The following is a 15,902-nucleotide window of genomic DNA, read 5'->3' as shown; positions in this document are numbered from 1 at the left end:
AGCAAACCTGATCCACGAAAACCCCAACTTATACAAATCAACGGTTTCACAAGTGAGCTATTATTTGCTTCTGGAAAAGGTTCTTCACCAAACAAGACTAAATGGGATTCCTGCCTGCTGGGGAGCTCCCTTAATACGCTTGCCTTACGAATTTATTCAGAGACGTACCCCTCACTGCCGTAAAGCAAAGTACAGTCGTGCTGGCCTTCACCCTCCAGGACCACCTGTCCCGTCGATACCCCAGTAGAGAGGGAACGTGACTCCTTTAGTGGAAACCATGGGGGGCTGTGTGAGGCAGACAGTCGAGATCCTGACCAACTTCTCAGAGAATGCTCTCGCGGAAGGGAAATAGCAATCATGGTCTTTTTAAAAAAAAAAAAAAAAAAAGGTTTTCTTCTCCAGTTGTAGACAATGACATTACTCTTGTTTCGAGCTTCTTTGGGCGGCCTCTGCTGATTTGCATTTCTGTCAGATAGTACCAGGAATTTGGGGAGGGGGGCGGCTAAGACTTTCTTTTGGGGGGGGGAGGGTTGGGATTAGCAAAAGATTTGATATAGGAAGAGGTCAAGACTAGTATTTCAGTGGTAATTTTAGACTATTCATGGCTCTTCGACTATTTTTCAGCCGCGGGAAATGGGGGGAAAGATAAATTTGCTAGGAAGACTAAGGATTGATGGGATTGGTGTTCATGCCGTGTGGCTCTCTCTGAGGTCCAAAGAGGAGAAGCCAAACTCGTGTGATAATATAAGGATTTTTCTATGTCTTACACCACTTACTGCTTCCGTTCCAAGCGTCTTAGTATCTAGAATGGCCATGTGATAGGTAGAGATGCCAGCTGAGTAGCCAAAAGGATGTGTTTGAGTAAAATCCCTGGACGTGGCTTCCACACCCCCGAGGAGAGGCCACCTGTTGCTTCTGGAGACCAGCAGCTACTTCCTGTGGGTGCCCCACCCAGCCCCCAGTCCTGTCCCTGGGGTGCCACTCCAGGAGCTGTATCCCAGTTGGCCTGCCCCCAGTCCTTACCCCAACTGCCCTGCCCACCCTTCCCCACCGCCCCCCCGGCCGGCTGCCGCTATCCTAGGTGCATAAAAAGAACACCGGCCGGTGCCATAGGACGGGTGCCCTGCTTTGTGGAAATATGAACCCCTGGCACCCTGGAGCTGGAAAGAATGGGCACCACCCTCGCTCTCCAATATGGTGCCTGGCTCTGCCAGGCAGGCCTGAGGGAAGCGGGCGTTTCCAGAGCCAGGCAGACAAGTTAGCATTTGTGAACACGACTCTGATTGTTGTTCAGAAGGTTTGTTTGCCAGAAACATCCCCCGTGCACTGCTCTTTCATCCAGAGGGCAAGAGATCCTTTATTTTGTGTCTTTTGAGCAGCGTTTGGGAACTGAGGCAAAGTGCTTCCTCCTCCGCAGAGTGAGGTCGCCTAAGGCTGCAGAGAACAGGCGTTGATGTCCACCCCGGGGGCACCTCAGCTGGTCTGGCCCGTGACTGAATGCCGACGGGAAGTCCCCCCGCCCCACGCATCTCTCAGCTGTTAACCCCCTTTGGAAACAGCCCGGCCTCGGGTCCCACTCTGTGGATGTAACATGTGGAGCCACACAAGGGCTGAGTCATTGCCCGGTGACCCTCAGCCATGAGGATGTGTCCCGTCCTCTGGGGGGGGGGGGGGGTCCCTGGGCATTTTTCCAGATTTCATACCACCTCTGCCGGGCCCCTGAGGTGACAGGGGATGCCTGGTAAGGCCAGCAGCCTTCATGGAGATATTCCGTAATCTACTATGAGAGCGTGGCGATTCGGACGGGCTCGTCAAGCTGAGGTAAATGGAGTCCAACAGTAGTGAGTGGATTCTTGGGAAGCGTAGAGTGTGCTGGGTATCCTGTTAGAGGACACTACGTGTAAGACCTGTGTGTTACGGGCAGCGCCTCTTGTGTTTGGAGACAGGAAGCACGGCAGTGAGGCCCCTTTGTGACCCTCCACAGGGCGATTCATGGGCTTTTGTACAGAACAGATTCATTTACAAGGGAGTGTGCACTGCCTGGGAAAAAAATGAGGGAAAGAGAGATTTGAAGGAGAACTTTGGAGCCAAATGCGCAACAGAAGGCCTGAGTTTTCCAACGAGGAAAATTGCCCCCTGGGGAACAAGTAGGCCCTGTGCCCTCCAGGTTGGCAAGGGTGGGAAGAATCAGCTTTCTAATGTTTACTGGTTGGCCTGATTTGGGTTGGGTCTCCCAAGGCCTCCCCCAAATGCTGAGTTCTCTGTGGTCTGTGCTCGGCCGTTTCTAAGGATGTAGAGCGACGGCCGTGATTCCTGGTCCTCACAGGGCTCTCTCAGCTCTGCAGCCAGGGGGACGCCTCCCGGAAGGGACCTCCGCGTCCTGTCTGGCCCACGCTCTGAGGTCCTCGGGTCTCGCTCGTGTTTCCCGAAGCCTCCATGATGCAGCACTTCGGTTAAAACCATCAGCAACACTTCCACTCGAGGAAGACTGGAAGCTGGGCTTCTGGTGGGGGCCTGGCGCCGTAGGGTCGGGTTTCTTGCTCTGGGACAGACAGGGAGACAGGCAGCCGACCTGGTCAATGCACAGGTGTGCGGTCTCAGACACAGCTCATAGCAGCTCGAAGGTTCTTTGTGTGGCCCCCAGGCCAAGCAGACAGGTGTCCTTTCCTTGTCAGAGCCCAGAGCAGCCCGGGTGTGGGGTCTCACAGACACCGTGTGTGGTTTTCAAGCCTATCCCTTTTCTACCCCCCTCATTTTAGAAGGTGCTGGATGAATGCCAGAACCAGCGTGCCTGCCATCTCCTGGTCAATAGCCGTGTTTTTGGACCTGACCTTTGTCCAGGAAGCAGTAAATACCTCCTGGTCTCCTTTAAATGCCAGCCTAGTAAGTAACTTCTGGGGCGGGGGCGGGGGGGGGGGGACAGTGTGTTTGGGGTGTGGATTTCCTGTTTTATTCACACCCCTGATGGAAATTCTCTGCCAGTGGGTGTTTGTCCAACTTGGAAACTTGTTAATAGAGAAGTCCTACCTATTCTTTTGTGGTGTGTGTGTGCACGTGTGTGTGCAGCCATATATCCATGTGCATTCTTCAAATCCTTGAATTCAAAACATCCTTCGTAGGGGCGCCTGGGGGGCTCAGTCGGTTAAGCGTCCGACTTCAGCTCAGGTCATGATCTCGTGGTCCATGGGTTTGAGCCCCATGTGGGGCTCTGTGCTGACAGCTCAGAGCCTGGAGCCTGCTTCCGATTCTGTGTCTCCCTCTCTCTCTGCCCCTCCCCTGCTTGTGCTCTGTGTGTCTCTCTCTCAAAAATAAATAAACATTAAAAAAATTTTTTTAAATCCTTCGTAATATGTAAAACCCAGTTGTACCCATGCTAAAGGTATCAGGGGTGGCAAGAGGCTGAAGTTGCCTTTCCCCAAAATGGGGAACAGGGTTTTCCTTACTCAAAGGAAGCTCACCATCAGCCGCTGGCCTGTTGTTCTCTCGAGAGGGCCGGGGGGGCACATTTGCCACTGGAGCCCCCGGTTCTAGATCTTTCTGAACTTGCTTCTTCCGCTTTCACCTATAGCGGGGGCTCCGCACACAGTGTCTTTTCCTAAGGGGAAAGAAAGAGGAGGAGATTCTGGCCGGAGCAGCCTTTCTTATTCAGATTCTCGCACTTTTCTCAGTTGACTTGTGCCACATGTAACGCACATCAGTTTTGTGATTAACCCGTTAAAACACACAGGTAACTGCCTTTCAGCGAGGAGGTCACACGTGCAGGTGTGGAGAGCCTGCCTGAGAGAAGCCATGGGTAACTGCAGCATTAGAGGCTCCTGGCAACCCCGGAATAACCTGCTGAAAAGAAAGCAAAGTTATAGCAACAATATTTAACCAAACGATTATAGGAAGGCATGATCACTTTAAAAATTCTGCACTGCCACCCCAACGCGTTGGTTTTATTTTCTGCATTTTGTTCTCTCTTGGTTTCTGCCTCTGGTTCCCAGCATCCCCCCCCAAGACAGTGGCAGACTAGGTGCCGGAGGCGGGTGAAGCTTTAGCTCATACGTGTGTAGTAGTTTCAAGTGCACATTTGCAGAGAAAGCACTGGAACCTTCCAGCAAATACCCAGCCTTCTGTCTTAAACCCTTTCCTTGCTGGGGCCCAGATGCCTCAGAACGGCCCCTATGGCTCTTCCCCCACGCTGTGTGTTCAAACACACATTCACACTCACATGCACACACTCATTTGCACGCATACCCATGATTGCACGCTCACATTGCACATAGTCACTCATACATGCATACAATCCCCCCCCCCCCGTACGTGCTATCACACACACATGCACTGTCACACACATACTCACACGTGCACATGATCGCAAACACCCACACACAGGCCCGAACTTTGCAGACCAGCCAAACCCTCCCCAGGAATCCTCGTCACCTCCTGTCTCACTCGGGAAGATCCCGTCTACATCTCTGTGTTCTCAGTAGCGTCCTTCCCATGGCTAAATCTTAAAAAACGCTGTCCTCCTTCCATGGTGGAAAAGACAACCCTTTTTTTTTTTTTTAAGTTTATATATTTTGAGAGAGAGAGAGAGCATGAGTAGGGGAGGGGCGGAGAGAGAGGGAAACAGAGAATCCCAAGCAGGCTCTGAGCTGCCAGCATAAAGCCTGACGTAGGGCTCGATCTCACGACCCTGGGATCGTGACCTGAGCCGAAATCAAGAGTCAGACACTCAACTGACAGAGCCACCCAGGCGCTCCAAAGACAACCCGTTTTAAAGCGTGTTCAAAATGTTAACGGTGGAAGGATCTGCGCAGTGAGAATATGCCTGTCTCTTGTGATATTCTTGGAAATTTTTCATAACGCGAAGTTGCAAATGACCAACCCGTAAAAGACGTAAAAAGGCCCCTGTGGAAGTGGCCGAACCTCGACTGTGTCAGTGCCAGGCCACAGCCTTATTACTGTGGCCAGTGATGAGGTCTGATTGCTCATGTCATTTCAGCAAAACACTGCTGAAGCACCTACCGTGCACAGGTGTGGGGCCAGGTGTTGGCGTATGAAGACAACTCCTGTTTTGCAGAACTTTCTTGGATGGCGGCTCCAGCTTGGAGAGCTTCCACGTTCTTTCATCTAGCGAGCATTCACCTCGCATTGCTGCTTCCTTCTTGCCTTTTAGGTTCTAGCAAATATCAGCTTTCTCCAGAAAGATCGTATCTGTCCAGAAAACATCTCAGGAGAACCCTACTCTCTTGGTACTGTGCCAGGAGCTCAGGGGGAATTGAGCCCGGCAGGGGTGCAAGGAAGGCTTTCCTGGCTAGTGATGGGGCTGGGGACTGCAGACTAGGGGTCAGGCACAGAAGGAGCACTTCATATGGAAGGCTGTGGCCGGAGGGAGCAGGGGGCTCTGGGGAGCCAGCAGGAGCACCGGATGGGGAGTTGGAGCAGGATCCCCGGGACCTGATGGGCAAGGAAGGGGGTGGACTCTTTCTGTGAGGGGCATTAAGCAGGGAGGACGCGTGGCTGGGGTTTTCACGTCCCCTCTGGTTGCCCCATGTATAACAGATGCGGGGCACAGCCCTGTATCTTAGGCTGTTTGAGCTGCTCTAACAAAATGCCATCAACTGGGTGGCTTATAGTCAACAGGAGTTTATTTCTTGTAGTTCTGGAGGCTGGGAAGACCGAGATCAAGGGGCTGGCAGCTTTGGCACCTGCCGAGGGCCAGCTGCCTCACAAATGGCTGTCTTTTTGCTATAACCACACTTGGCAGAAGGGGCGAGGAATCTCTCTAGGGTATCTTTCCTTCAGGGCCCTAATCCCATGCATGGGGACTCCATCCTCATGATCTAAGCCCCTCCCAAAGACCCACCCCCCTAGTACCATCAAGTTGGGCATCAGAATTTCAACTCGAATTTAACAGGAACATGATCCTTCAGACCAGAGCGCCTTGGGTAATGTAGACATTGGCGACCTGAGGCCCTGCAGGCTGGGAGGCGGTCCCTGTCACCACTGGGAGAGGAAGGCAGAAGAGAGGTCGTTCCTACCCCCTCCAGCCTCTGTTTCTGCAGCCCTCTCACCCCGGCGGCTCTTCTCTGTTTCTGATGCCAGCCCAAGCATGACACTGACACTGATCCTCAGAAGGCACCCCCACTGCTGCAGCCAGGGGCCCGGGGAGCCAGCCCTCATCGTGAGAGTCGACTGTGGGCATTTCTTCCCAGCTCTGCCTGAGTGCAGTGAAATCTGCCACAACGGGAGTATTTACACCAGGGAGATGGGCAAACGCTATAAATCAGGGCTTGCCTGTGGATGGTGGGAGAGCTATTTTACCAGTAAACCTCACTAGAAAGAGCCTTCTTTTCTCAAGCAGGCACCCCGCTTCACCTCCTTAAATCTCATCCTTGCAGAGAATCTTGGTTTCCGTGAGGCTTTGGATTTTGGCAGTTCTGGGTTCATAACCCTGTTTGCTGTGTGGCTGCTGCGTGACCTTGGATAGCATAGGGAAACTCCCAGGGTCGGCAGTAGAGTGAAGACAGTGCGCCTTCCACACTGTGGCAGAGTGTGTAAAAGTACGGTGTTGTGCACTTGTGCTCAGTAATTGGTAGCTGTTATTCCAGGAGGCAGATAAAGGTCATTCTTGCTGAAGATGTGACTGACCGAAAGGCAGTGATACCCAGATGTTGGGGGGCTGAGGGGAGTCTGCCCTGGGTGCAGGCATGAGCAGGGTATACCGTAGAGAATTTTAAAAACACAGTAAAAGTAAGTAAATATCTGTCTGCATGTCAATATCGCCCCGCGTGGCCGTTGTAACTAACATCAGTAGTAATACATTCTCATCCTGGCAGATCACCCTCTCTGCCCTTCTGTGGAAGGCCACTGCTGATATGCACATGTGTATCTGTGTTATTAAAGAGGACCCACAGAGGGGCACCTGGGTGGCTCAGTCAGTTAAGCGTCCGACTTTAGCTCAGGTCATGATCTCGCGGTTTGTGAGTTCAAGCCCTGCATCGGGCTCTGTGCTGACAGCTCAGAGCCTGGAGCCTGCTTTGGATTCTGTGTCTCCCTCTCTCTGTGCCCTTCCCCTGCTTGCAGTCTCTCTCTCTCTCTCTCTTTCTCTCTCTCTCTCTCTCTCAAAAATAAATAAACATTGAGGGCACACAGAGCCCCCTAGTTTGCAGAATCAGGAAGGGGACTTTGTTACTGTTGTCCTGGTTTTCCCACTTCCCCGGGCTCCTGTCACCCTCCCTGTCCAAACCCACTGGGAAGGCTGTGTATGCCTTTTCTAATCTGAGACCACTGAGCAGTCTCACCCAGCTCTAAAACAAATTCTCTCTCTCTAAGAAAAGGAGCGATTTTGTTAGTGGCCCCACTGCGTTTAGGGCCCAGAAATGTCACTCTTAGGCGACAGCGAATTAGTACATTCTTAAGGAACCAAGTGACACATCATCACACAGCAGTAACCCCACGTATGTAAGGTGACACTCACAGGCCTCTCCGTTCCGAGAGATGATTTGCCCATAATCTGAGGACAGGATCACTGGAGGCCTTACATGGAGGTGTTGTTTTACTCTGCGTGAGTTTGGCCAGCATCGAGGCCTCCTTTAATGAATGGGCCTTAATACATCAGAGAGATGGTGGCTAATAAATGCACTTCTTGACAGGCCTTAAAAAGTCTTTTCTAATTTTTTTTTTTTTCAACGTTTTTTTTTTTTTTTTTTTTTTTTTAATTTATTTTTGGGACAGAGAGAGACAGAGCATGAACGGGGGAGGGGCAGAGAGAGGGAGACACAGAATCGGAAACAGGCTCCAGGCTCCGAGCCATCAGCCCAGAGCCTGACGCGGGGCTCGAACTCACGGACCGCGAGATCGTGACCTGGCTGAAGTCGGACGCTTAACCGACTGCGCCACCCAGGCGCCCCAAGTCTTTTCTAATTTTTAAAAATTCTGATAAAGAAAGGAGAAAAAGAGAGAAAGAAAGAAAAAGAGAAAGAAAGGAGAAAGAGAAAGAAAGAAAAAGAAGGAAGAAAGAAAAAAAAGAGAAAGAAAAAAGAAAAGGAAAGAAAGATAGAGAAAGAAAGAAAGAAAGAAAGAAAGAAAGAAAGAAAGAAAGAAAGAAAAAAAGAAAGAAAGGAGCCAGTCCTTTTAAAAAGAAAAGCTTCCAGTTTGCTGAGATCAGGCTTGGTTTTCACCCTTTCTGGCGAGCTCTGCCACTGGAAGGCATTCTTGACATTTTTCAGCCTTCTCCCCGTTGGAAGGGTGCTTGCTTGAGCTCTTTTTGGTGCGTCTACCCATATGCCCCCTGTTCTGCATCAAAGGCCATCGTTCATTCCGGGCCTTTGAAGTCAGGCAATATTTCGGTGTTGGTGGGATTTAGCGTTTACTCATAAAAAGCACTGAAAAACTCATACCAGTGCGGATGTGACTCACCAAAATCAAACCCTCGATGTCAGGGTCAGACTCAGTGTTCTTTTTGTTCAGAAAAAGAAAACAAAGCTTCTTGGCTTTAGGTTCAAACTTGTTGTATTAAGATTCCAATGAGTGGGTGAAGGGCATTCTACATACTGCTTGGTCACCCCAGAACCTTCCCTCCTCTGATAGTTCCTTGTGTGTTACTAGGCCGTACGGGGATTTGGTGAGCATCTGTAACCTGGCTTCTGCTTCACACCTTTCATTCATCCTGAGTGTTCCCCTCAGCACGGATTAAAGAACAGCGTAAGGCCGGGGCGCCTGGGTGGCTCGGTCGATCAATGTCCACCTTCAGCTCAGGTCATGATCTCATGGTTTGTGGGTTTGAGCCCCACATCGGGCTCTGTGCTGACAGCTCAGAGCCTGGAACGTGCTTCCGATTCTGTCTCCCTCTCTGCCCCTCCCCGGCTCATGCTCTGTTTGTCTGTCTCTCTCTCAAAAATAAATAAACATTAAAAAAAAAAAAAAAAAAGACCAGTGTCAGGTTTGAACAGCACCAGAGCTGATGGTATCTTGAGATCCTGAAGCTTTCCTCACGGCTGCTTCTCTGGTGTAGAAAGGCATGGGAATTTATAAGTTATGGAAAGGTGGAATTTATATTTGGAAATTATTTTCTTTCATGTTGTAAGTTTGGAGCTTAAGCATCGGGGACTCCAGGATTCAAAGGTCCCAGGGGCCACCATTGCCCTTGTGTTTACCACTTAACGCCTTCCCGTAAGGCTTCAGTGGGGGCTTTCAGATTGGTTTGATTTCAGTGCAGGGTAAGGAAAACATTTTACATTTTGGCCCGGCATAACATACACACAACTGAAAGGATTTTTAAAAATTATAAAACAGTGTTTATCCTTTTTTGCAGTGAGGTGCTTTGATGTTTTCTAAACTCTTTGTTTTTTTTTAAATTGCTGGTCACGATTTGCTAAATTGATTTCATGAATAGAATAGGCCTTAAGTCACAGTTTGGAAAACTTTAACTTGAGATCTATGAGGGATCTGGGCATGGCCTGCACCTCCAATCCAAAAACATGACTGAGTCAGAGAAGTGAAAGTGGGAGCTGGGGGGGATGGTCATGGGGGGTGATCATGGGGGTGGTTGTGGAAGGTGGTCATGGGGAATGGCCAGGGAGGATGGTCATGGGGGGGCAATCATGGGGAATGGTTATGGGGAATGGTCACAGTGGTAGTGGTCATGGGCGGATGGCCATAGATGGTCTTGGGAGATGGTCATAGGAGGGGTGGTCATGGGGGGTCATCGTGGGGGGCTAGTTTTCCTTCTTCTCGGTATGTTCTTCCTCCCCCCCCCCCCCCCCAAACAGCCTTCATTAGCTCCTGTAATTTAGCTCCTCTTGGCTTGTTTGGCTGAAAAATGTACCTGTTTGCGCTCCAGTTGACATTTCAAAGTAAAAACAAATCTAGAACGAGGGTAATAGAATGGTTTTTTTCTTTAGGAAACATTGGGGAGGTAGGGAGAAGAGAACCACGTGTGCAAATAAATGGCCATAGTCCCCTTTATGTTTTGCTTTGCTTTGCTTTTGCAAAGTTTAAGATAAGTGGCAGGCTAGGAAAAGATATTTATAACACGTAAAAGAGGAAGGTTAGCATCCAGACTATATGAATCACTGCTACAGTGTCTAAAAATCCAAAACACAACATGCCAAGGATATGAAGAGGTGGTTCCCAGAAGGGCTATTTTGAGTATGAACTTGATTGATCCATTTAGGGACATCTGGGTGGCTCAGTCAGTTAAGCATCTAACTCTTGATCTCAGCTTAGGTCTTGATCTCATGACTGATCTCAGCTTAAGTCTTGATCTCAGGATCATTGAGTTCAAGCCCACATGGGGCTGTGCACTGGGCATGAAGCCTACTTAAAAAAAAAATTCACCGATACATTTAAAGATCTTAGAACAGGGCTTAATTCAAGGAAGTGCTCAATAAATTTGGCTATTATTATTTTTGAAATATCTTTATTGAAATATAATTTGCGTAGCATAAAGGTCACCCGTTTTAAGTGCAATTCAGTGATTTTCAGTAACTGTACTGAGTCATGTAACCGTCACCATAACCCAGCTCTAGAACATTTGCATCATCTCAAAAAATGTCCTGTGTCCGTGTATTGTCATTTCCTTTTGTCCCCAACCCTCAGCCTCAGGGAACCGCTAACCCACATTCTGTCTCTTCGCTTTGCCTTTTCTGGATATCTCAAAAAAATAGAATCATACACTATGTGGTTCTTTGTGTCTGGCGGGTTAACTGTTACTGGTTTTAAAAATCAAATCAGGGGCGCCTGGGTGGCTCAGTCGGTTGAGCGTCTGACTTCGGCTCAGGTCATGCTCTCACGGTCCGTGAGTTCGAGCCCCGCGTCGGGCTCTGTGCTGACAGCTCAGAGCCTGGAGCCTGCTTCCGATTCTGTGTCTCCCTCTCTCTCTGCCCCTCCCCCATTCATGCTCTGTCTCTCTCTGTCTCAAAAATAAATAAACATTAAAAAAAATTTTTTTTAATAAAAATCAAATCATTATGAAACTCTTTTTTTTTTATTAATTGAATGCTTTTCCAGTACCTTCTTTTTTTTTTTTTTAATGTTTATTCATTTTTGAGAGACAGAGGTAGACAGAGCATGAGCAGGGGAGGGGCAGAGAGAGAGGGAGACACAGAATCTAAAGCAGGCTCCAGGCTCTGAGCTGTCAGCACAGACCCGGATGAGGGGCTCGAACCCACGGACCACGAGATCACGACCTGTGCTGAAGTCGGACGCTCAACCGACTGAGCCACCCAGGCACCCCTCCAGTACATTCTTTAAGAAAAAACAATAAACTATATTTTCATCAGCAATGCATTTACAGTGTCAACACTGTGTGACATTGCAGAGGGAAATTTTACAGTGGCATGCGGATTAAACAAACACACAGACCTTTCCCTAAATTCTTTGGGAATTTGTGACCTGGTGCAGGGAATCGGAAGGTAGCACGCAACCGCGGCCCGAGCCGCAGGTGCTCCTGGACCGAGATCTTCATACTGCCCTGAAGAGGGACTCTTCACATGCCCTGTTTTTCCCCGTATCCTACCCAAGGAAATAACTCGCTTTTGTATCATTTTTCTTTTTAAATATATAAATGGGGGTGTGTGCTAGAACATTAGGAGGTCCGGCGGTGATGTGTCAGCGGGCCCTCTCCAGAGGTTTAATCCTCAATCAGGCGATCCCTGGTCTTTACCTGTGCAGCTCCAAGACCGCATTTCAGGAAAGGCTCCCTTCAATTAAGGAATATGTGACCTCAGGTGGAGAGAGAGGGGGAGAAACATCCTTCCTGGCCAGACCCCCTTCCGCAAACCCAAGCCAGGAAGTCCTGCCTTCCCTGCCTGCCGACACTACCCCCGCCCCCCCAATGTCCTCCTTGCGCACCTGACTGTCATTCCCACTCTCTTCCTGCAGAGGGCGCTGTTTCTCAGGGTCATAGATGCCATGGGCTGGCGGGGCTGTTCCCACTGTCCTTCTCAGGGTACAGCCCCTGAGGGCTCGCGTAGGGCTCCCTGAGTCCTTCTGGGGGAAGCTGATGGTGTCGCTGATCTTCGTTTCTGCTTCAGATGAACTAAAAAACAAAACCGTGTGTGAAAACCAAGAGCTGAAGCTGCACTGTCACCCATCGAAGTTTCTCAACATCTACTCTGCGAGCTACGGCAGGAGGACCCAGGAGCCAGACATCTGCTTCTCAGAAGCAGAGCGGCTCCCCCCTTTTGGTACGTGTGTGTGGTTTTTTGAAGTTTATTTATTTTGAGGTGGGGAGGGGCACAGAGAGAGAGAGAGAGAGAGAGAGTCCCAAGCAGGCTCACAGCTGCCAGCACAGAGCCCAGTGGAGGGCTCAAACCCATGAACCGTGAGATCATGACCTGAGCCCAAACCAAGAGTCTGACGCTTAACCGATGAGCCACCCAGGCGCCCCTGGTATGTGTTACTATGTGGCTGTCATTAGGGTGCTGAGTGGATTAGGGCCCTGACTCCCCAAGGAAGGAAGCCTGGCAGGGGCTGGTCCCTGGATTAGAGGGAAAGTCGAGGGCAGGGAGGAACCGCCCACATGGTCCCACCTCCTTCTGACCCACATTCCCAAATCTGTCCGTTGTGTGGTTGCTTCACACCGAGTAGGTACTGAGCGCCGACTGTATGCAGGGCCCCGTTCTAGGTGTGGGGGAGTCATCGGTGACCAACACAGGGTTCACGTGGCACTGACCTTCCAGCAGTGGACCAAGAGGTAATGAGAGAACGAATGATGTGTGTTGTATTTCAGGCGCATACGAGTGCTGAGGGGAAGGGCACATTCGGCGGGCGGGGTTGGGGGTGGACAGGGAAGGCTGGGGTGTACCACAGAGAGGCGTGGTCTCACAGGGTCGTGCTGAGCAGAGACTTGAAGGAGGAGAGGGAGTGAACCTGGGGAGCCGTCAAAGTCACCTGAGGTTATGATTAGTCCGTGCTCTCCAGAACTAACGGGACAGATAAGAGTTGGTGTTCAATCTTGAGTCTGAATTTTGCAGGACAGCAGGCTGGAAATGGGCAGATTTTCTATGCTGCAGCCCGGAGGAAAAGCAGGCCTTCAACTGATTGGTTGAGGCCCACCCACATGAGGAAGGGTAGTCTGCTTTACACAAAATCCACTAAGTTCAATGTTAGCCCTATCTTAAAACTATCTTCACAGCAGTCTACCCCGGTGTTTGACCAAACAGCAGGGCACCATGGCCTAGTCAAGTTGAGACACAGAATTAACCCTCACGCATGCCAGCCTGTGGTGGGGAAGTGGCCTGATCTTTACCCGCCGTGTTACCAGAGAGAACGGGCCCCACTGGGGACCGGTGCAGAGAGTTGCACTTTATTCATCAAAAGTAAAATGAGCTCTGAAATGTATTAAATCGCTACGATTTCTTCATGGATCACATGTGAAATGAAACGTTAATTTTTTTTTTTAACGTTTATTTATTTTTGAGACAGAGAGAGACAGAGCATGAACAGGGGAGGGTCAGAGAGAGAGGGAGACACAGAATCTGAAACAGGCTCCAGGCTCTGAGCTGTCAGCACGGAGCCCGATGCGGGGCTCGAACTCACAGACTGTGAGATCGTGACCTGAGCCGAAGTCGGCCGCTCAACCGACTGAGCCACCCAGGCGCCCCGAAACGTTAATTTTAAAAAGAAATTCATACCAAACCAATTATCTTGGATCTGAAAAGAGAGAGCGTGACGTGACTCCAGTGCGCAGGCAAGTTCTCGGGCAAGACGAGAAGAGAGAGCAAAGAAGCCGTTCAGGAGGGACACGGGCCACCAGAGCCCCCCAGTCCGGTGTTCTGGGAAGGAAGGCCCTTCTGTTGAGGACGGCAGAGGGTCTTTTGAAGGGGCAGAGCTGGCATCTAGCTGCTCTTGACCAGGTCTGGGGGAGGGGACTCCCGTTTAACAGGCTTGGCTGTCAAGTGGGGCAGAGAGGTCTTTGTGAGGGTGGCTTCCCCTCGTATGTCACTGCACGCCCCTCGGCCCACCCCACACCCCAGTGAGCGACCTGTGAGTTCCTGACACTCCAGCATCCCTCTCGTATAACACCCGCATGTGTTCAGAACGTCTCCAGCCCCTCTGCCCTGGCCCCCGCTACTGTGTCAGGTCTGGGCGCTGGTCATTGTGCCATCTCCCTACTCCCAGCCTGCTTTTCTGCCCAGATGGCCAGAGGCATCCTTCCAAAAGGCCAGTCTGATGGCTGTTCTTCTGAACATCCTGAAATGATCCGGTCTCCTTGGCTGGATACGGGAGCCTTGGTGATCTGACCTACTTCTGCCCCAAAGGGACCCTCATCCTTCTTCATCAAGTAATCAGCCAAAGAAAATGTTAGCAGACATCATGGCTAAAAGACAGGTTTCCATAGAGACGTCGAGGAATCCTCAGGTCAACCAGCTGTCCTAATGCCATGAATAACCCTTGTTGATACAGGAAAGGTCCGTGAATGCAAGACCGGGCCCCTCGCTTAGCGGTTCAGTTTGAGAAGGTTTGAGCCCTGGCAAAGTCACACGTGCCAAAGCCACGGGCTCATCCTTCCCCTGTGCCCTCCCACCCCTCACGGGCAAGGGCTTCTGTCCCTTGCCCGTTGACTACACGTGAGGTTGAAGATCAAACTGTTCGCCGCATTCGTGAACCACTGCCAAGCCCCGGAGACCGTCTGGGCCTGTGCTCTGCGGTGGGAAGAGGCTCCCAGGGGACACGAAAGACCCTATGAGGGCTCACATGGAAACCTGGACTATTCCCTCCCGTCAGGTCAGCGCTAAAGGGCAGACCCTGGCTGCCAGTGCTGATGTGTTTTCTCCCTTTAGCTGAATGCTGAGAAGCTGTTCACTTCTTGGCCCAGGAAAGCCACACGGGAGGATTATAAACTGCACTTGGCATGATCCCCCCTCCACCAGACCATCCATTTATCCCTCTTGTGTAAATGCCTTGATATCACCCACTTTATTTTATTTATTTTTTTTTTAAGTTTATTTATTTACTTTGAGAGGGAGGAGGGAGAGCGCGCCCAAGTGGAGGAGGGGCGGAGAGAGAAAATCCCAAGCAAGCTCCGCACCGTCAGCACAGAGCCCGACTCGGGGCTCAAACTCACGAACCGTGAGATCATGACCTGAGCCAAAGTCAGACGCTTAACCAACCGAGCCGCCCAGGCCCGCCCGATATCACCCACTTTCGAAAGCACACCTTTTGACACCCTGCCTCCCACTGACTCCGTCCGCACGTCCTCGGCTCTCCTGCGCTGAGGGTCTCTCATCCGGCCACTTTGCTCCCTGCTTCTGGGCATCTCTCGCCTGGACCATCCGGACCACCTCCTGACTGGTGTCCCGGCCCCCTCTCCTCCCTGATTCCCTCCCCTCCCTTGGCCCTTTCTTCACTTAGCAGCCGGAGAGATATCATTAAAATAAATCAGATCACCATACCCTCCCACCCCTTAAAGCCCAGCGCTTTGTCCACTGTAATTAGAATAAATCCATTCTCCCAGCTGTGGGGAGAATGGATGAATGAACGAATGAACTGTGGGCCATTCGGCACACTCATTCATAGGCTGGGGCCTGTGCACAAGCTCTTCCTTTGGCCTGGAACGTTCTCACCCCACATCTTTGTGTAGCTGGCCCCGTCTCATCCTTCAGGGATCAAGTCAAATGTCCTTCTCAGACAGGTCTCCTGGGGCTCCCCACCAGCATGGCCGCTTGTCTGCGCGGTCCCTGTTTGTCTTCGTAATGTGGGAACCATCACTTACAGGTCTATGGCCTGTTTCCCTGGGGAAGGGAAGCACCGTAGAGACGGTGTCTGTCTGCTTCCTGCAGGATTCCCAGCAGCTAGAGCAGTGCCTGGCACGGAGCAGGTGCCCAGGTGACTCTTGACATGCATGAATGAATCCGAGCCTGTCCTAAGCGAGGAGCCCACCCGGAGCTCCCGCAGGTTCATGGTTG

At 50.9% G+C, this 15,902-nt stretch overlaps 1 protein-coding gene across 5 annotated transcripts in view; it reads left to right on the top strand.

Moving 5' to 3' along the window:
* EVA1C (eva-1 homolog C) overlaps positions 1-15,902 on the top strand; it is a 77,170-nt gene that overhangs the window by 36,373 nt on the left and 24,895 nt on the right. For all 5 annotated transcript variants that reach the window (XM_053903133.1, XM_053903135.1, XM_053903132.1 and 2 more), the window contains 2 exons: positions 2,760-2,883; positions 12,027-12,179. In XM_053903133.1, the coding sequence (XP_053759108.1) occupies positions 2,760-2,883; positions 12,027-12,179 (277 nt within the window). The remainder of the gene's footprint in view (positions 1-2,759; positions 2,884-12,026; positions 12,180-15,902) is intronic.

This window comes from Panthera pardus, unplaced genomic scaffold, assembly GCF_024362965.1.
Source record: "Panthera pardus isolate Hobbes unplaced genomic scaffold, ASM2436296v1 HiC_scaffold_16, whole genome shotgun sequence".
Lineage (NCBI taxonomy): Eukaryota > Metazoa > Chordata > Mammalia > Carnivora > Felidae > Panthera > Panthera pardus.
Note: the sequence above shows the minus strand (reverse complement) of the source record. Positions and strands in the feature narration are given on the sequence as shown.